Consider the following 22326-nt stretch of genomic DNA (forward strand, 5'->3'; position numbering starts at 1 on the left):
ATTTTTAGACACAGGTATCTAGTCCTCGTGCTAGGCGTGTGAGATTAATATGTAATCTGGTTAGGCGTCGTCTCATCGCGTAATTAATGCGCAGTTGAACCCTCACTTGTGGAAGCACAACTATATGGCACTTCATGGTCTATTTGTGGAATCTACAAAAATCAGAGGTAAGTAAAGTAGTGTGTGTGTGTGTGTGTGTGTGTGTGTTTGTAGGCTACTGGACTAGACAGTAGGCTAAGTCAGTAAGACTGTGTGTTGGTTTGCCGATCTGGGTAATGAGTTAAATCGCCTCACATGCAAACTCGCCTCATTAAATCGCCTCACATGCAAACCCATGAGCTGCATTTACATGGAAGTAGCTTTCTATAACGGGCCAGGCCCGGAGCCGCTCCCCGGCCGCCAACGGTGGGAGTTCGTACTCGAGCCATCCCAACATTTTCACTGGTCTGCGCGCTCAGACGTCACCGAGGGGGGCAAGTCTTTGCTTCGTGACGGGCACCAGGCGCGAGGCAACACGGGTGCTTCTTCTCCACCGCTCGTGTCACCCTATGGAGATTTAAAATTCTTTCCCGGGACGAAGTCGCGTTGGGCATTGGTAAGTCATGACGCTCGCCCCACAAAGCTATGTGAAACTATAGTGTTGCCGTTAGTTAGATGGCGCAATTACTATGTGAGCAACCAGAGCTGTCAATTAACCTTAAGTGGAGTCCAGTTCAGTGACGTTCAGGTTGGCCACCAAAGCTTGTGTTAAGCGTGGCTGCTCCGTGTATTTGAGGACACCGCTAAACCAGCCTAATCCAGTCAGCTCGCTCGCTATTAATAACCATTTTGCTAACGTTAATTACAAACTAGTGCAATACAGATTTGTCGTTGGTAAAGTTGGCTAAGTCAGAGTAGATATCTTCTGTTGATCAACCACCACACACAGTTGGTAACAAATGCTATGTGGGTAAAATGAATGGGATGTTATATAGCTAGTCGAACTTCAGTGGGTAAACGTCAGCTAGCTGGTATAGTTGATTTTAGACACCAACATTAATAAATCACGAGTTCTTCCTTAGGTCAATAACAGCTAACGTTAACATGGCCAGTGACTCGCCTTCTTGCCACAGGCCAGTTCTACTCTGATAGAGGTGTTTTCCAGAATAACAGTCCTTTCAAGCTGCCGTGTCCACTTTAGTTGGCTATTGAATCTTCGGTTTAGTGCAGCTAACATGCTCAGGTGTTAGCAAGTGAGCTAACAGGAGCCCCGTGCGGAAGTTCACCGGGACATGACACGTGCTGTGAACGCTGGAAAATCGTGTTTTTTCCGCATTAACAAAATCAATCATCAGAGTTCACGGACGCAGAACCGGGACGACCTGTCAAAAGATCCGAGTTAGCTAGCGAGTCAGTGACAGTTTTAAATGAAACGCCATTGTCCGGAGACCATTGGTCTCACTGCCAACCTGTCACAAACCGCGCGCTGTAACGTAACTTACGAAAATGATTGCTATTCATGTAACTGAGTTAATTGTAGTGACTTAATGGTGTAACAACATGAACAGTTAAATTCGTTAAGGGTGCAGTGTCTCTGTGAGCTGTGCCACATCGGGAATTGCGCAATCGCTACTACTCTAAGCGCAGTGCATGTGCACCTCGACATTTTCTCGCTGTGATCATTTGTCAAGTTCACTAGTAGTGATTATAAGCTCTTGGGTATTTACTACTGTGCGTTTGTGTGTAGGCAACAGAGACACAACGCTGTTAATTCAGTCAAGTCTCATGCCCGTCAGTCCGCTCCCGCCGTCCAGTCGCTCCTTTGTTTGTTTTGCGAGTTCCTGGGCGATCCTTTGTTTGGCGGGGTCTGGACGCGCACACCTAGTGGCGCGAGCCCCCCAGGTAAAACCTAAATAGGACATCCATCTTCCCAGTCGTTCCGGGACTGTGTCCCGGTTTGGGGAACAGAAGTAGGCGTTCATTGAAGGGGGGGGGGGCGAGTCAAACATTATGCCCCGCGCATAGAAAGCTTCATTCATGGGTAGTTTAACAGGGGCGGTGGACAATACGGGTATTGACTTGCCCTCCGCGAAACGCGATGAACAGGAACACACACGTCTCCAGGCAAGCACTGTCCACAAGGTCGCGGGCGCGAGCTCATTTCGCTGAGGGATTTGATCAGCAGGAGACCCGCCCCTTTGTGTTATCTCTCTCTCTCTCTTCCCCTTCTCTCTGTCTCTCTCCTCCTCTCCCCCCTTCTCTCTCTCTCTCTCTCTCTGTGTGTGTGTGTGTAAACTTAAGTCAGCACTGGCTTCAGAAGCAAGTCTATCTCCAGCCCACTTTGAAACGGCGGATCTAAACCGACCAACAGTTTAGCCCCGTGCGCTAATGCAATTAACACTTTCCCTGACACGTACATAAGGCCTGTGCCTCCACACGCTCAGGTACGCAGGTGTGCGAGACGAGATCGCTCCATCCCACCGAAAGGTCCTCATCTGCGGCTGTCTTGTCATGGGCGGGGGACTCTGTGGTTCACGCCAAGGTTGTGTTGGAATAGTTGCTTGTTGCACTGATTCAACATGTTGGGTGTGTGTGTGTGTGTTCAACATGTTGGGTGTGTGGGTGTGAATCTGCTGGTGGGTTTGTACCTGTGTAAATGTAATGTAAATGTAAATCAGGTTTATAGACACACACACACACACCCACCAAGTACACTTGCATATACAATGAATTTGGTCTCTGCATTTGTCCCATCCGTGAATTAGTGAACACACAGAGCACACAGTGAACACAGTGGAGTGGAGGGCTGAGAAGTTGATCAGCACTCTACCCTTTTATATACAGTCAATGTAGACTTCTTTTGTGTGTGTGCGTGTGTGTGTGCATGCGTGCGTGCGCCTGTGTGTGTGTGTGTGTGCACTCAATGTACTCAGTAGAAACACTGATTGAGAACCAGCACACACTATTGGTGAACTGGTGAACCAGCACACACTGATTTTAGAAAACTGCGATACACTGATAGGGAACCAACACACACTGTTACCTCAGAGAACAGGCACGGCACACACTGTTACCTTGTAAAACCGGCACGGCACACACTGTTACTGTACCATATAGAACCGCCACTGCACACAATGTTACTGTACCATATAGAACCGGCTCAACACACACTGTTACCTTATAGAACCGCTACGGCACACACTGTTACTGTACCATATAGAACCGGCACACACTGTTACTGTACCAGAACCACCACGGCACACTGTTACCTTGTAGAACCGGCACGGCACACACTGTTACTTTGTAGAACCGGCACACACTGATCTTAGAGAACCAGCACACACTGATCTTAGAGAACTGATATGCACTTAGGTAGCTGGTACACACTGATTGATTTTGATCCCATTGATGTAGGTTTCTCTGCCTGGTTACATAAGTGTGTGTGTGTGTGTGTGTAAATACAATACAATAAGTTTGATTAGAATTTCTCTTACCTGAAAAGGTGTGTGTTAGGTCTGTATGGGAGACTGTGCAAGTGTGTCTGGTTTTCCAGGTGTGTGTGTGTAAATGCAATGCTTGATATTAGGGTTGCAAAATTCCGGGAATTTTCAAAGTTGGAAACTTTCCATGGGAATTAATGGGAATAAACTGGAATTTTTTAATATGGCAAGTTAGTCTATAACCGGGAACTTAAATGTAGTGGACAAAAGCCCATCTTGCAGCATAATATTAGTTAAAACAACCAGATTTAATGCAATTTCAGTCAAATTTCTACCCTGCACATATGTCCATCACATGCACACAGCAATCAGCATAGGCTACTAGAGATAAAGGAAACCTATGGTGCGTTCATGTGCATGGGGAAAAAAAATTCCAAGTGAAAACGTCATCTCATGTGGGCTGTAATTTCTTTGAATTTCATTGAATTTCAATTCTACTTCTTTTAATTCAAATTCGAATTGTAATTCTAGATCCTGTTTTTGACCTCAATTCAAATTCAAGAATTGGAATTTAGGAGTCATTCTCAATTCAATTCTGTATTTTGCGCAAGCCTGGTATGTCTCTATATGGATATGATTTGTATATGTCTCTATGGATATGCGACTGCAGTCTGCATTTAGCCTACATTACACACAATGTTGCTTTCAGGTTCACCTGAACACACGACTGGCAGAACGGTGTGATTAAAAGCTGCAATAAAGGCGGCACGCTCTCCACTTTCTTTTTTACCCTGAACATAAACTGATAGCCATAAACTGATTTAGTCTATTTTGCTATTTACTTCTCAAGATACTTTGGAAACAAAAGTAAACAACTAGCCACTGAAATACCCCAATGCAAGCTGAACTCACACACACACACACACACACACACCCCAATGCTTATTTTGTGCATTTGCAGTGCCGTCTGCCTGTTTGTTTCATTTCGGTGAGCAGAATCCTCTGGTGCGGACGTGGATGGTCTCAAGTGTTATACAAATGAGTGTGAACACACACACACACCAGTGTTTCCCATACATTGACTTATTTGTGGCGGCCCACCACAATATCAACATTGACCACCACACAATGATTTTCCAGGTTGTACTATATTGTGCTTAAATCTGGTTAGTATCATAACCACGCTGCGCTAATTTGCTCAAAACTGTTGCATTCAAGTTAATTCTGCAAACCTACCACCACAAATAGAATTCAATTCGGTGGGAAACACTGCACACACACACACACGACGTGGATGGTCTCAAGTGTTATAGAAATGAGTGTGAAGAGATCTGATATGGGACACTCTCATATGAGCCCACACAAATACTCCCGTCATATCCCGATCACGTGACTGCCCCCCCCCCCCCCCCCCCCAAATAAAATCCTGTCCTGCAAAATCCTGAGAGAAAGGCTCCCGAATCCCGTCCCAGTCCCGTTTCGTTCCCTATGTTGTCGAAAGCATTGGTTCCCAAAGGGTGGGTCGTAGGAGATTTTATTTGGGTCGCCAGCATAGTGACAATTTATGTTGTGTAATAGGCCTAGCTTATACCTTATATAGCTTAGGAACTCCTGTGCACATTTAGAACACCGCCAGAACGTGGATATCACTCGCAAAATGAAACAATATTTCTGTCGGGCGCCTACCATGGACCTTACTGTTGCAAAATGCAAGGGACATGAATCAGTTTATATTTGCACGAACAATAACTGATATCAGCTCTTCAACAAGGCCCATTAAAATCGAGAAAGTATAATTTTAAATCGTAAAAAAACCCTGCTGTCAACAATAGGCTAAAGCAGACATCCATAGACCAAACATGAGGTTTATTTGCGTCAATTGTAGATAGGCCTCTTTAAAGTTAATAGCAGTCTCTTCACATTCCATCTTATTTCGGATTTAAAACGCACAAAAGTGCTTTAGAAATGCTATAATTTAAATTGACATGTAAACGCTATTTCCTCTTTCCAATCTTGCAAACTACAGTAAAGCTGCATTGCCATTTATTAGCTAGTTTCCCATAACAACCACCACATAGGCTAGTCGAGGTGACGAGGGTTATCAAGATCGACTTTGAACAGTGAGCCATACAACTTGACAATTGCACTGTATCATAGTGTTAATGTGTTGAGTAAAGCTACACGTTTAGATTGATTTTGTTACCATGTGTGTTTATTCCTGCCGTTACAAAAACTAGCATCTCAGATAACGTCAGCGATTAGCTCACGTTGATGTGGCAATAGAAAACCCCTTCAGTTTTCGGTGTAGTCGCTGACGCTGATTGATTGGCTTGTGAACAGGGCAGCTGCTTTGTATTGCTCTGATAGGCTACTCTGCGGCTAGCAGTAGCCAATCAACAAATGTATTGTGAGTTGTAAGTGGTTCTCTTTTCTGGAAATGTCTTGCAATCTTTGGGTGCACTCACCGCATGTTTTAATTTAATCTCCGGCTCCGTTCCCCTCCCGCCCACTCCCGTTGAGTTCTGCCCGTCCCGTCCCCATCACGTTACCAACAGTGAAATTGACTCCCGTACCGCAGGACTCCCGCGGGAATACCGTGACCCGTGGCAGTCCCGAAAAATTGTCACCCTCTAGTGTGTGTGTGAGTTTATTGACGGTGGTTTCTGCTGACCCTGGCAGGTGTGTGTCGTGTCAGGTGTGTGCTGCTGGTGTTGAAGCATGGTGACAGTGGCCAATGCCAAATCAGGAGCAGGTAAGCCTAGGGATGCCAGCAACACACATACACACACGCACTCAAAGATTTGAACAGCAACAGCAAATACGCACGTTTCAACAGTAAACGCACACAGACATTCTAAAACGGCAGCAACAAACATTCAAACACACTCACACTCACACACACACACACATACAAGCAAGCACATTCTCTGTAGCGAGAATCTTAAGTCAGGAGGACAGTGCGCTGTTTGAATATTGAGCTCGTCTGTAGTTTCTCTTCACCCAGAACGGAGTTTGTTTTACAGACCAATTTCAGTGTGTTAAGACACACACACTGTGTGTGTGTGTGTGTGTTGCCATACACCGCATGAGGTGTGCGTGTGTGTGCGTCTCATGTATCATTCCTCCCTCATGAGAGGGTGTGTGTGTGTGTAAATCTCACACATACGATCGCTCTTACAGACACACACAGCAGAGACACTAGGGGTGTCACAATTCTCCAAATCCTCGATTCGATTTAATTTTCGATTTTAAAGAAGCCCTATGCAAGTCTGGTTATTCCTTCGCTGTTTCTGGGTTTTCGTCTGATTTTGGGTCGCATTTTTCACGAGATAGCTCCCCCTGCAGCTTCGGTAGCAAGTGACTGCTATGCTAAACCCCCACTAGCTAGCGACCTAGCCATCAAGAAACCAAGCTAAACACATACAGGGCTCACAATAAAACGGTCGAGCAAACACATTGTTCAAGAGACTATCAAACCACATTACAAAAACGAAGTTCACCCAAGGGTAGGCTACTTACAATTTCAGCAGCAACAAAGCCAAGTCGGAGTCCGTTTTGCAGTCTTCTTAGAAACTACAATCTGACTACATTTTCGAGGCCTTCCGCCGAGTCACATCCGGATTTCTTCGGTCCGGGACCAGAAAGTTGCATATTCGGTTTTTCCGCAGAGAAGCACTAGGGGGAGACGAAGCACCCACCAAACGACCCAAAAAGTGTTGTAGAACCATCAGAACGACTCTCAACCTGCATAATAAAGGTCATTTTTGCTAAAATTGTTGCATAGGGCTTCTTTAAAGTCACAATTCGATCTCTTTTTAATATTACTATTAATGCATTCCTTACATGTTTTTTTTTTTTGGCCTTTTCCTTTTCTGTTTCGGGGGGCTTTTATTTTGAAACCGTTCCAACCGCAAGGATGTACATGTAATTTAAACAGAACAAACATTAGGCTAAACAGAGAGGTGAAACAACACAGAATGATAATTCGATTGTTTTAGCACAACGAAGAGACCCAAGGTTAATGTTCATGGAATATGTAGGCCTACTTATCAATGTGCATTTTAAGCCTTAAAGTAATATTGGGGCTGTAACTACAGTAGATCATCTTTTCACTTGCTAAATTGAGTAGGCTAAGTTAGTGTTAATTGATGTGAATGAACGACAAAATACTTACACACTGGTGATTTCAGAGTAGCAAGAGGGGCTTCGGCTTCGGTAGATTGATGTGTATATTTTAACTGACTGCAGCCTAAAAGCAGAGGAGTGTTTACGCCGCAGTTCAGCACATGTCTGTGCGTTTGGCATAGTGCTGGACGTGACATTGGGGGTGTGGCTGCATCGTCGATTCTACTTTTGAGTTCGAAGTTCGAGATTCAGATGTAATTTCCATCGATTTCGATATAAAATCGAAATCGTGACACCCCTAAGAGACACACACGCTTTTTCTCTCACTCATATATGAGTCATTCTGTGTCAAATCAGAAAAAATCCAGGAAAATGGTTGCAGCACCGACTCCGATTTTCCTCAAAGTTTGTATACACAATGTTTAAGTTCCATAACTAAAACCTGTAAAATATTTTTGTTCAATTGTATTGTTTTCATAGTCCAGGGTGTCCGCGCGGTAGTAAAAGGTAGTAAATAGAATCTACCAAAATTAAGGCCCTTGAAAGGTAGTAAAAGGTAATAAATGCAATTTGACTTGGTAGTAAATTTTTCATCACCACCTCAATATATGAGTTTACATTTTTTGCTTAATATTTGTGTCTACATGTTTTAACTTCATCTTGCCTAATTAAAAAATATATACGCGCTAACAGGACCTGAGTGAGTCGGAGTCGATAGCAATGACGTAGAAGTAAACTGTGTAGAGTTCCGTGGTTGACAGCCTATCAGCGACGCCAACAAACAACATTTTCGCCTTTTTGCTTCAGTTGATATTACAGGGATACAAACAACGCGCTTTTCGGTGTCTCCTTCACGTTGCTTTGGGCGACTTATATGAATCATGCAGATCCGAAGAGTTTTTTAGGGGCCAGGGATGCAGGGATGCTTTTCGGCGACTCTCGCGTTTTTCACGTCATCTAGGCCCTACAGCAGGCTACCAGAGCAGCGTTTATCATCAAGCTGGTCCGGTGTCCGGTGCTTCTGTCACTCATCTAATAATATTTGTTCATGTAGCAAAGGAGCGGTAGATGTAGGCCTAGGCAAGCCTATCACTCTGATAGCAGCTAAAAAAATATAGGCTACACTCACTCCGTTAGGAGGCAACTCTCTCAGTTTACACTAGGCTACTTCAGTTGGAAGTTTTAACAACTGTGGACTTGACTAGTGTAAGCTTTCGTTCAGCTGATGGTAGCGCTGCCATCTGACTGTGATAATCCAGAACCGTGCAATAAAATTCCACCTATCCCATCAGTAACAAAGTTCGAACAAGTCACCGACATAGTAACCGACAACATTTTTTTAACGTAACCTAGACCTAGTATCTAATGTTACGGAATTGCAAGAAAACGAGTGAAAACAATTCCTTACTTTTAACCATGCAGCGCGTGTCATTTATTAAAACGGTAGAAAACTGAATCAAAAAAGGCACTGTCCATCAACAAAAACAGCATGCAGTTTAAAAGTCCCGTTATTTAAAGTCCCAGACATTTAAAGGGACAGCGATCACTCAAGACAGACCTACACCACAACTGAGTGATGAACGTGAAATTCTTTGAATAGCCTACAAAACACTGCATTTAGATGACAACTGCGAGAAGAACCACGCTAATCTAGTTAATGACAAATTAAGTTTATGGCATTCACATTTAAATCATTCAATAGCCTATGAAAACTTGATCAGTTAAATTGTTCTCATAAAAGGAACAGCAGGCCTACAAAATATTCCAAATAGGCTAGTTTTATTGCAGTGACAGAAAACTGCAACGTATGAGTTTAAAACCATGTTAAATTTGAAAGCATATCTAGCTAGTGACAGGAGGTTTTAGGGGGGGAAAGAAACTCTGTAACCTACTTGATTCCACAGTCAATGTTCAGTATTTGGCCTATAATTTAGCCTATAATATTGCCATTTGAATGCATGAAAGCTAACCAAAATCTATCATTTCCTATCGACAACAGACCAGTAACGCATCAAATCGCATTGCTACACATTTTGAAGTATTGAAAGGAATCAAATCATTGGCTTAAAGAATCTATATTTTATCAAATTGTGATTAAACTTGATTTACACTCCTAAATGGCATCCTTCCCTACCTACCTAACTGTTGTTTTGGGAAGTATTTATCATGCAAGCATCGTGCATCCATGCTGAGTAATGCAATGAAATCATAGTTTTCAATTTTGCATTAGTAAAGCAGTCCACTGATGTGCATGTTTTCACGGACTGCTTTAGTGTCAAATGTGCAACAACAATACCATACCAATAATAATGGCTTTATATATCCATATAAATAGATTTCTGGGCCTATCCTTAGACTGGAGTTTTTGGTTTTTTTGTTTTTGGGGGGGGGGGGGGGGGGGTAGTCGGTGGTGTTTGTTCTTCATTTTTCACCACACGTTTGGTGTTTTAGCGTCATTTGTGCCAAGGTTATCATTCACCTTATTAGGGCTAAGGGCTGGTTAGGATAACTCAAGGGCATTGACAATGACCATACTTAATGATCACAATTAGAAATTATTAGTGTACCTAATATTTATTATTTATACCTTATAGCAAGTAGTAAGTGGTGCTTTGCATACACCCCCCCCCCCAAAAGATGTCGTGTTGGTAGTAAAAAATATTGTGGAGGTAGTAAAAAAAGGTAGTAAAAAGTAGTAAATTCAACTCTATGATTCCTGCATATACCCTGTAGTCTTTTTGCCCTTGATTGTTTACACTCTCTAAAAGGCCTTGTCTTGGAGGCCATGTTTGGACATTCATATCTTAAAAAGTATTATTCCTAGCCTGACCAAACTTTGTAGAATGGAACATGTTCTCAGTACGATTCAATAATTAAACGTTTGTACCACAGTCTCACTGGTTTTATAGAAGTCCCTAATTTCAAAAAATACGTGCAAAAAAAGTGCTATTTAGGGTCTCAAAGCTCCTTTATTGTGACACACCTGCTATCAATCAGTATTTTATCTAGAATTATAAGAAATAGAAGTCTAGAAATATATCCTTTATTAATATCTCAAAATGTGAAGTCTCCAAAACAAGATTGTATTTTGTGTCATTTATAGTATATGGACATTTAGTGTGTAAAGTACCAATATTGTACCAAGTCCCATTCACAGAATAAATGCATGTACATAGCATTTTGCTCCTTTTACAAGGCATTAAAGGCACACTATGCAAGATTTTCACCTTTCCGAAGCCAATTTGATGGTAAACAAATTTGTAATAGGCAAATCGTTCACCTAGCATAGCTATACAGCATAGACGTAGCGAATCCCTACCGAGAAAACCAGCCATGCAACTTCCAAAACTCGCGAGAATCGTGAAACATTACCTTGTCAGTAGATATAACTCTTTGCCTGTTGTTAATCCTTCACCTCCACAACAAAAGCATTTGCATGCCAAGGTTGTTCGTTGTTGCACTATCGGTGTTGTACTCTTTTAAAATAAATGTTCCAGAGTGAAATATATTGCCGTTGCTCTTATTTCTTTGGGATTTAAGCTTAAATTGGAGTGAGCATGGAGCGATTTCACTGGAGCGGGAGGATTTTTAAGTGGTGCGGGGAGCGAAATCGAGTGGAGCGACCTGATGTGAATTTGAGCGGAGGAGCAGCCGAGTGAACAGACTCCGATTCAGAACAATATTTGGATATACAGGCTGACTGCACCACTTACCAGTGTTCTTATCAACCACACCTGTGCTGCATCATAAAAGTGCTAAAAGCTGCAGAGGCCAATTTGTTCGCATTCTTCAGCATACTCTTACCATTGCTATAAACCATTGCTACAAGCCATTGCTACAAGCTACAAGCCATGGTAAGAGTATGCGTTGGCATTGGTGGCACTGTTAATCGTCTAGCTGCCAGGGCTAGCCTCCAGAGTCCAGAGGATGGCCAGCTTCCTCCATCTTGGGGGCAGCCGTGGCCTACTGGTTAGCGCTTCGGACTTACAACCGGACGGTTGCCAGTTCGAACCCCGACCAGTAGGCACGGCTGAAGTGCCCTTGAGCAAGGCACCTAACCCCTCACTGCTCCCTGAGCACCGCTGTTGTTGCAGGCAGCTCACTGCGCCTGTATGTTCACTGTGTGCTGAGTGTGTTTCACTAATTCACGGATTGGGATAAATGCAGAGACCAAATTTCCCTCACATCAAAAGAGTATAGTTATACTTATACTTATCCCAATGGAGTTAATGCCTTATAAAAGGACCAAAATGCTTTGCTGTGTTTCACATGAGGGGGCACTAAAATCTATTGTTTATTGTAAATGTTTATTTTGGTGTTCCCAAAACACCTGTGTGACGGGGCTAGTAGCCACCGTCACGGCAGCCAGGCGCTGCCTAGGCATAAAAAAAAAATGTCTTGGGTTCCGGTTTCCGACCGACCCTGTCAATTTATGTGCGACCCAAATTTATTTTATGAGCTTGGGGAAGAAATAACACTAAATAGTCTAGGCTACATTAAATAAATCCACAAATAAAAGGCGAACTATAATTACATTAATTAGCCCTTGCGTTATGTATAGGGATGAGCGTATTCTCTCTGTTACAAAGTAGCCTATGCACAGCTGTTCACGAAGACGATTGTTTTCGTCACTTACCAAGGCACTCGCAATTTTGTCCAAACACCGCAATTTTTTCGCAAATTTGACCAATCATCGTAGTTTCACTGTGAAATGTCACCTACCGCAACAGTCGCGCAGAATATTGAGCCAGATGGCACACTTACTTCTGCACCTTCTGCATATGACACCAAAGACTGCCCTAAGTGTTCATTCCCCTGCAGTTTTGATGACAATAAATAGAAGGCTAACGTTAATGATCTGCTTACTTGCATCTCAACCTGGTGTTGCTAACCTACCTAGGCTATGAAAGTAAGTTAATTAAGGCCTACTTGGTTTACTGACATTTGAGTAGGCTATGCAACCCATTGGCAAACGTTTACCTGGATATGTCCTTTTAGCTTATGTCATGTTTATGTCAAGCTTATGTTTGCTAGCTTGTGGGCTTAGTTTGAGTAGTGCTACCAAAATCATAAAAATTAATAAAATTGCAAGACATTTACCTCTTCTATGATCCAAGAATGATTTCATTCGAGTTGTTTTTTTTAACATTTATTTTAACTAATGACATAGAAGACATTCCCACTTGCATCCACATATGGTAATGCACTATGCAAAAAGTGATTTACACTCGTAGCCGAACACAGTGAGATGCAAGCCTTCCAATCCACTCAGAAATGTAATTAGGCTACTCTCACGTCCTTAAAGGGGCAGGCAGTCAATTAGACGTACACCACCAATGTAATGACATTAAACAGAAGTGTAGTCAAATAGTTTAAATCAATATGAAATTACTAGATACTTACTTGGATATTAGTAATTATGCAGGCCACAGACTATGAATTATTAAAAAGATATGAACTTAATATGAATTACAAAATATATGAATGTATTGAAACATATGACATGATGCCATCTCTTTAGGTGACTGTCTTTTTTGGACAGTTCTACTATAATGCTTTGTGAATTACCTCAGTCAAAGCATTTTCACAAATAAAGTAGGCCTACTTTGATTTTCTGTAATCCTTACTGTTTACCTTTGATTATCCTTTTTAATAAGCATCAAAATTATCAGTGTGATTTTGGTCTTACTGACCTTAATTGCCCTAAATTTAAACAATTTTTGCTATTTTCACTTCCTCCCGCAATTTCTCCACAAGAAACAGCTAAAATCACCGCAACTTCCATCCAGGCATTTTAGGTCGCAACAGTCTCAAAAAACCTCGCGAAATCCTGGTGGGATTGATTTTCTACCTATCCATTACTGCCACTGGGGAAAAAAAAAAAAAAATCCCTACCGACCCATGGCCTCAACTGACAACCAACAGGAAACAAACCTTTTTTTTTTTATGCCCTACTATGAGAGACATTTAAATGTGTGCATGCTATGATTTCTGGGTTTTAATAATTATTTAGGCTGTTCATATACTTTTTGGTTAGGCCAAAGTTCAGCTGATATGCTAAATCTTCATTAGATGTTGTCTAGATACGTAGACTTATTTATTGGCTGTGTTACTGTAGCTTGTTTCTGTGGGTATCCTGAAACACCCCTGTGCTGCTATGAGGCATTGGTTTGATCCAATTACAGGAGTGCAATCAGGCCCTATTTAAACCCATGCCTGTAGGTGCTTGGGAGAGAGAGCTGCAATTTGAATAGGCATAAGTCTTGAGAGCTGTGGCCTGTACTACGAAGCGGGGTTACTGGCTTGTCTGGGTAACTTCGAGAGTAACTTGATCACATGTGGCGTAACTTCCCGATTAACCCGTACTACGAAAGGTTTTAAACGAGGTATGCTGCCATGGCAATTTACGCTGCATCTCAAACCTGCTCCGAGCAGGTTATGTTATTGGTTAACCCGAGGTTTCTGTTAACCACACCCTTTATAAGTACCACCCCTCCGCTAACAATTTCGCCCGAGACAATGTCGGCGTACCTGGATGATCCATACGACATTGGAGCGCAAATCGTGAGGGGCTCTCTTCGCAGGGCGAGGGGTTTTAGAGACCGCCAGATACCCGGACTATATTTTCTATGAAGATATAGTTTGTCTGCCGAGGGAATTCGTTATCTTTGTCAGATGATCTAGGCAGACGTCTCTAATGTCACCCGTCATAGCAATGTCGTTACGCGGACATTAATGTAGCCTATTCCGGTAGTGCTGAACATCTGAGCAGGAATACTGTATGTCCGAAAATAAATCGGACATAGGCCTACAGTATGCTGAACATCTGAGCAAGAATAGCCTAAAATAAATCGGACATAGCCTACAGTAGGCCTAATAAATTATAATCACCATTTTAACAAACTTGTTGAATTGAATGTCATATTACTGTACCCTGCACATAAAGGCTACACATTTCCACAGCACCAGAATCCGACCGAATACCTCCCTCAACCCCTTCCACTATTATTTGCGATGGCCAACTCTGGTGGCCAACTCTGGTGCCTTACAGTAGTGTTCAAAGACACCTTTTTCTTGTTCGCTGTAAAACAGAGGCAAGTGAAGGCTATAAGCATATAGGCCTACATGTTTTCATAATTAAGAAATATTAATGCAAGCTATAACTATATAAACCTACTATTCTTAATGTTTTTGTGTTTCATTTTCACCTGCTGCCATGTGCGTTTGGCAATGGTGTTGCATCTGAAATGTTCACAGGATTAGGCATACACTAAATTATCCTTATTACTGTAATATATATGCCCACTTCTGAATTGTGTTGCATCTGTAAACCTTTCTTTGATCTCAAAATAGGCAATTTAATTATTTCAACTCCGCAAGCTGTTAATCCTCCGTAACACATATTTGAAGAACATGTGGAAATAAAACTTTACTTTTAGGCATTTAGGCTACCCGATCTGCAATACGTTGCCAACAGCCTTGTCTTGCTTTGTTTGCTGCCGATGTATATTTGATTTTTGTCGTAGAGTGAGTTTTAATTCCTCGTAACTTGTCACAATAATTGTGCATTCCCCGTCCGTAAAATAAGGTGATCGCGTTATCATGGAAAGTGGTGACTTGCGCTGCAACCCGCCCCTTTTATGTGAACGCGCACAAACTCCAATTAGGTTAGCGTCGTAGTACCGATTAACACCACTTATGATAACCAGGTTTTGTCAACCCCGGTTTAACAAAGTAACCCTGGGTTACATCTGGGTAGGTTAAGCTCCCTTCATAGTACAGGCCCCTGGTCTGATGTGTGTAGCCCAAGTGACTAGCTGTGTAGTCCATTGCGCTAATCTTGAATATTTTGAATACTTAATTCGAATATTTTTGTATATTGTATTGTTTTGACTATCAAGTCTTTTGTTTTTCTTTCTTTATTGAGAAGTATTTTATTTCTCCTTAATGCTTTATTCACATTAACTTACTTTATCGTTGCCTTATGTTGGCCTTATTTGGGGAATTAATAAAATCCCATCTTCCACCTTGAATCTCTGAGTGCTGTTCCATCTACCTCACAACCGCCCGACACATCTACCCTTAACAACCTGTAACTACATGCATTTATTCTGTGAATGGGACTTACAATATTGGTACTTTACAAATTAAATGTCCATATACTTATCTATTTCCACATAGATTTTTATGGTCCTACTAGCTACCCCACATACCATTTCAATTGACTGAAAATGACACAAAAATATAAACACGCCTTGTTTTATCCTTATTATTGTCATGGTCATTTGATGTGGAGACTTGTGGGAAATTGTGGGAAAACATTAAGAAACTGATGTATTTGAAGAGGAAATAGTGACTGATACCAAATGAAAAAAAACTGTTTTTAATACCCTCAATATCACACTATGCACATTTTTCCGAAATCTAGGTTCCTTTTCAAAATTCAGGAGACATTTAGTACAGACTTTAAATTGTTTACACATGGTTTTTTTGAGTTGTTCTTCCACCCTAGAAAATGTGAGGAGGCTAGGGAACATATTTGTCAAGATATTAATGCCCAAACATGGCATGTGCTTTTCAAGCTGTAAAAATGAAAGAATTTCAGGGTCTGAAAAAGATATGAAGACATAAGATTTGCACAGAAATATTTCACAGGGCTTGTTTTTAAAAGAACCCATTGATGAGCCATTCATGATGTAGACAAGGTTTGAACAAAATCTGAGGCAGTGCAGCAACAACCTTATCTGATTTGACATGGAATGACTCCTACATTAAACACACACTCTCACTCACACACATACAACCACACTTACTCTCACACACTCTCTCTCACACGTATACAATAGACACACACACACACTCCCTCACTAACAAACATACACCCACACTCTCTCTGTCACTCACAAAGTCAATCACTCAATCACAAATACACAATCTCTTTCTCGCTCTATCACTCACACACACACTCTCTCTCTCTCTCATTCTATCACACACACACACACACACATACACACACACACAGTATCACCTTCGCTCCAGTTGCTACCTAACCCCGTTGCTGTGACCAGAGAGTGGTGTGGAAAGGCTGCACCTATTAATCACCGACTGTGTGTGTGTTAGTGTGTGTGTGTGTGTGTTAGTCTGTGTGTGTGTGTGTGTGTGAGTTAGTCTGTGTGTATTTGTGTGCATGGATTGGAGTGTGTGTGTGTGTGACCTAAAAGGGTGTTTGTGTGTTGACATCTGTAATTTGTAGGGGTGTCACAAATTTTTTAATTCGAAATCGATCAAAATTACATCTCAGTCTCGAACTTTGAACATCAAAGGTAGAATCGACGATGTAGCCACACCCCCAATGTCACGTCCAGCATGTAGCCTATGCCAAGACGCAAAAGCACACACACACACACACACACATGTTAAACTGCGGTGTCAACAGGCTGCTGCCAGTTAAAAAAATGTGTACCGAGTTCGACCGTTCTCTGGGATATGTTTTCATGCTAATCGAATGTGACAAGTTTTATCACAAACCGCTAATTAGCCTATTACGTTAGTCTTAGGGGCACAGAGTAAAGTAAAAAGAAATGACTATTTCTATACCACTAACAAGGCTCAAAATAGCACCACACTTTGATGGTAACATAATGAGGGTCCCTACATGTAAACTGAAGCATTGAGAACTTTATAAGTGTCCCAGGAAACGGTCGAACTCGGTGCACATGTGTTATTAACCCCTAGGTCCATTTTGCACCGACATTGTCCTTTAAGGCATAAAATGCACATTGATAATTGCAAATTCCATGAACACTAACCTTAGGTCTCTTCAGAGTGTGCTGAAACAATCAAATTATCATTCTGTGTTGTTTGATTTCACTATGTTCACGTCTATGTTTAATGTTTGTTCTGTTTACAATCTCACCCCGAAAAGCCCCGAAAACAGAATAGGAAAAGACCAAAAAAAGTAAACAACATAAGGAATGCATTAATAGTAATATTAAAAAAAGATTGAGAATCAAATCGAATCGTGACTTTAAAATCTAAAATTAAATCGAATCGAGGATTTGGAGAATAGTGACACCCCTAGTTATTTGTGTGTGTGTGTGTGTGTGTGTATATGTGTGTGTGTGTTTGTGTGTTGAGCATCTGTAATGTGTGTAGTTGTGTGTGCAGAAGGTGTGTGTGTGTTGAGCATCTGTAATTTTTGTAGTTGTTTGTGTGTTGAGCATCTGTAATTTGTGTAGTTGTGTGTGCTGAAGGTGTGTTTGTGTGTGTTTGTTTGTTTGTTGACTGTATCAATTCATTTGTGACTGTATGTTTGAAGGATAATACGCTTGTGTAGAGAAGTCCCAACATCATGTGAATGACCTTTGTGTGTGTGTGTGTGTGTGTGTGTGTGTGTGTAGCCATGCAGCAGGTGCTGGATAACCTGCACGAGCTTCCTCCTTCCTCTGGAGCCAAAGACATCGACCTCATCTTCCTCCGCGGCATCATGGAGAGCCCCATCGTACGTTCACTGGCCAAGGTACACACACACACACACACACACATCCACCCACCAGTGTGACTGACGTATTGTACCAGCTAAGCTGCAGCTGCTGGTATCATTCTATTTGAAATGCCCTGAACTTTACATGTGTGTGACATGTTCTGTGTGTTTGTTTGAAAGAGAGAGAGAGAGAGAGTGTGTGTGTGTGTGTAATCTAATACATTACTGTGACCTGTGACCACACAAATGCTTGGGGTGTGAAAACCTGACGGACGGAAGTGTGTGTGTGTGTTCGTGTGCGTGCGCTAATGTATGGCATTCTGTGTGTAAAGTCACAGGTCGATGGGCTGGATATAGAATGAAAGGTTTTCCACTAGAGCTCTCCACACACGTCTGTGTGTGTGTGTGTATGTACACGTGTGTGTGTGTGGCTGTGGCAAAAATGTGTATGTTGATTACTGTATGTATCATGAATGTCTGTTTATGGGTTGCGGATATGGATTTAAGTGTGTGTGTGTGATTCATTTTTGTTCTTGTGTGTGTGTAATTCGTGTGTGTGTGTGTGTGTGTTTGTTGGTTAGGCCCATGACCGTCTGGAGGACGTGAAGCTAGAAGCAGTAGGGGACAAAAACCTGGAGCTAGTGACCGGCATCCTGTCCGACATGAGTGGGCTGGTCACCAAGGATGACAGCGCTGCGGAACTCTCCAGAATCCTCACAGAGCCGCACTTCCAGGTGAGACAAGCGCACACGCACACACGCAATACCACACATGCATATATCCTCTTGCATAAGAGTTTCCAGAATCATTAATTTTACATTTGTGTGAGGGAGTGAGTGTGATTGAGTGTGTTTCCTGAGACTGTGAGTGCCTCTTGTAAGGAATGCCTCCTAAACTTCTGAAGAAGTCTGCCTCGTCTCGGCCAATCACAAGGCTGAGCTCAGGAGGGGCGTGGTTGCTTTGCTCCAATCAGATGGAGGCGTTGTGCTGTGAGTGTGTGTGGTATGGAGTGTGTGTGGAGTCTCTAACTTGCTTGAAGAGGGGACTGTCCAGGTGAGCGCTCCGTGTGTGTGTGTGTGTGTGTGTGTTATCTGGTGTGGTGAGACCTCCGTGTGTGTGTGAGTAAGTGTTGGGGCTGAGCTACACCAGACACGTAACTGAAGCGTTCCGTTCGCGTTGTGTCTGCTGCAACAATTAGCTTCCACTATAATCAATGGAAGTAGCTACACCAGACGTGATGGATTTTACGCGTTGCAAACGGAACGCTTCAGTTACGCGCCTGGTGTAGCTCATACCTTAAGAGAGAGAGAGAGAGTGTGTGTGTGTCTGTCTGTCTGTGTGTGTGTGTGTGTGTGTGTGTTATCTGGTAGAGAGAGAGAGAGAGAGAGATATCGATCGATCTGGTGGGTGTGTTAAGAGCTTGTGTTGTATGCTGTTGTCTAACTGAAGGGTCCTCACTGGGCCAGACAAACAGATGGCTCTGATGGCTCTCTGTTCTCCTCTCTCTCTCCCTCTCTCTTTCTTTCTCTCTGTCTCTTTCCCTCTCTCTCTAGTCTCTCTCTCTCTCTGTCTCTTTCCCGCTCTCTCTCTTTCTCTCTATCCCTTCTCTGTCTGTCTGCTGGTTAGTTTATATGAACACACCTGACCCAGCCATAGAGGGTTTAAGAACACATGATTTATATGATGGTTTAACCTGCGTATGACCTGCACAGGATTCTACTGTGAATTATTGCTCTGTGTTAGTCACATGATGTTATTGCTCTGTGTTAGTCACATTACATTTTTCATCTCTCTCTCTCTCTCTCTCTCTCTCTCTCTCCGGTCCAGTCCCTCCTGGAGGCTCATGACATGGTGGCGTCTAAGTCCTACGAGGTTCCGAGCCTGGCGAGTGTTGCAAGTGATCTGACCAATCACGATGTGCCGCCCCTGCCTGCCGCCCCTGCTGACACCATACGAGTCATCAGCATCCACAAGAAACCCGCGGAGCCCCTGGTCAGTGTGTGTGTGTGTCTGTGTGTGCGCTGTATGTGCATTGAATGTGTGTGTGAAGAATGAAGAGTTTAAGTGTGTGTGTGTGCGCAGTTCTTCTTATTTTTTTTTTTTAAGTATATTTTTTGGGCTTTTTATGCCTTTACTCAGATAGGATAGTGGAGACTGACAGGAAGTGAGTGGGAGAGAGAGTCGGGGTGGGATCCGGAAAGGACCACGGGGCGGGAATCAAACCCGGGTCGCCGGCGTACGGTGCAGGTGCCCCAGCCAGTCGCGCCACTCAGTGTTTCCTCTAGGATTTTTTTAAGCAGTGGGGGCAGGCCTGTCCGAACCACCCCCCCCCACCCCCCACCGTCCCCCCGTCCCCCCGTCCCACGGAACTGACAACTGACACTTTGCTGCAACACAAACAATTATATGTATTCACCTCTATTCACACACAATGAGGCATTATTTTCAGTTGTGATTCTGTATATTTGGAGAATCTACAACAGGTCTGCACAATGAATTTTGAAAGGCAACTGTACTATTGTACGTCTGCCCCATTTCTGATACCGTGGGGGAAGAAAATTAAACCGTGGGGGGCCGCCACTACCAAATCAACATAGAGGAAACACTGCCACTGCTGGGGCCGTGTGTGCAGTTTTACTACATTAGATTAGTAACCAAGGAACAACGACACCACCAAACTATTTTAGAATTAACCAATTTATGCATATGGTGTGTGCGTGACTGCGTGTGTCTCTGTGTGTCCTCAGGGCGTGACGTTCCGCATGGAGCAGGGGGACCTGGTGATCGCCCGTATCCTGCACGGCGGGATGATTGACAGGCAGGGCATGCTGCACGTTGGTGATGTCATCAGGGAGGTCAACGGCCACGAGGTGGGGGAGGGGCCAGAGGAGCTCCAACGAATCCTGAGAGAGGCCAGCGGTGACATCACACTCAAAATCCTCCCCAGCTATAGAGACATGCCCTCCCCTGCACAGGTACACACACACACACACACCACACACACACACACACACACACTATTATCTCACCCACACATACCTCATGTGCTCAAATTTTCAAAATTTAACATCACGATTATAGTGACCAAAATGATCACGGTTATCGGTATTATCGCAGCAATATTTAAATGTGCTGAATAGTGTTGTCACGATACCAAAATTATGACTTCGATACGATACCTGCCATAAATATCACGATGCTCGATACTAAAACGATACTACGGCGAAATCAGATATCTGGAGAAGAAAGGACTCATACCTCCTCCAAGTGTATGGAGTCATTTGTGTTGATGGTGTTGCAGGTCAATTCTGGGTTCTAAACTTCTAAACTTCCTACACAATTATTCTTTTTTTATAGTCAGTAAAATAGTAGGCCTACTTTGTGTGATTAAGTCCTTTATTGTTTGTTATAGTTAATTTACATTGTGTTGTGTTTTGGCAATAAAGTAGCTTTAAATAGCCAAACTAGGCTAGATCAAGGTCAGTGTTAAAATCACTGAATGCTATGCAGAGAGGCCTAATCTTTAGGCCATCTGATGTACAGTAGGCTACCCTAGGCCTTCCCGTGTTCATGGGATTTCTTTGACAGTTGCAAAGGGGAAAATGTGAGGATAGTGTTCTTTGCGCCCAGTGTACAAGTACGAAGTTCCAACCACTCAGGTCTTCGTCAGACCATTACCTGTTGCAATATATCTGTGTGCATTCCTACATTACGTCTATTTCTTTGATAACATGATTTGCTACCACGTACTGTAACAATAAGCCGCATTTATTATTAGGACTCAACACGCTTGGTGGTATGCTGTGGGCTTTAATTAGCGGTCTACATGCCATGACAAATATTACCAGTAGTACTGACCGAACATGAAATAGATCGTTTACAAGTTATGGTAATGTTATTCTGGCGTAAACATTGCGCTTTCATTACGTTAGCACCCTATGATTACAGCTCGTTATGTCTCGTCAAAATGATTACAGCTCGTTATGTCTCGTCAAAATTCATTGATGAAGGAAGGTTCTCTTTATCCCAGAGAACCATACTCACTTAGGCTAGACTAAAACATAAGAGAAGAACTTGGCACTAACCATGTAGTCGTGTTTTCTATAGCATATTCGTTAACCTGTCGTTCTTTGAACTCTTTAAAAATGTTGGGATATGTCTGCGAGGTGTTTAGCCAAGTTCCATGCGTAGCCTACTGCTTTTAAATGACTTTGAAACATATTTTACAAACGGGTCTCTGTGTACCTGATGGCTTGCCTTCACTATTCGCGATGTATCCGAAATAGTTGCAGATTTCAC

The 22326-nt window shown here is 42.7% G+C and overlaps 1 protein-coding gene across 3 annotated transcripts in view; it reads left to right on the forward strand.

Annotated features, from left to right (window-relative positions):
- The first annotated feature begins 508 nt into the window (after positions 1 to 508).
- The window catches only part of pals2a (protein associated with LIN7 2, MAGUK p55 family member a), a 35853-nt gene continuing 14035 nt past the window's right edge, over positions 509 to 22326 (forward strand). For 2 of the 3 annotated variants that reach the window (XM_076280638.1, XM_076280639.1), the window contains exons 1-5: positions 6122 to 6171; positions 17945 to 18063; positions 18609 to 18761; positions 19855 to 20019; positions 20775 to 21002. In XM_076280638.1, the coding sequence (XP_076136753.1) occupies positions 6138 to 6171; positions 17945 to 18063; positions 18609 to 18761; positions 19855 to 20019; positions 20775 to 21002 (699 nt within the window). In that variant the 5' untranslated portion in view covers positions 6122 to 6137. Of the gene's footprint in view, positions 596 to 6121; positions 6172 to 17944; positions 18064 to 18608; positions 18762 to 19854; positions 20020 to 20774; positions 21003 to 22326 lie in introns of those variants that run through there. The other variant, XM_076280640.1, reaches the window with a different exon arrangement.

This window comes from Alosa pseudoharengus, unplaced genomic scaffold (genome assembly GCF_046254945.1).
Source record: "Alosa pseudoharengus isolate Yale_2024_CS ecotype anadromous, Long Island Sound unplaced genomic scaffold, YU_APseudo_1.1 YU_APseudo_1.1_scf_12, whole genome shotgun sequence".
Taxonomy (NCBI): Eukaryota; Metazoa; Chordata; class Actinopteri; order Clupeiformes; family Clupeidae; genus Alosa; species Alosa pseudoharengus.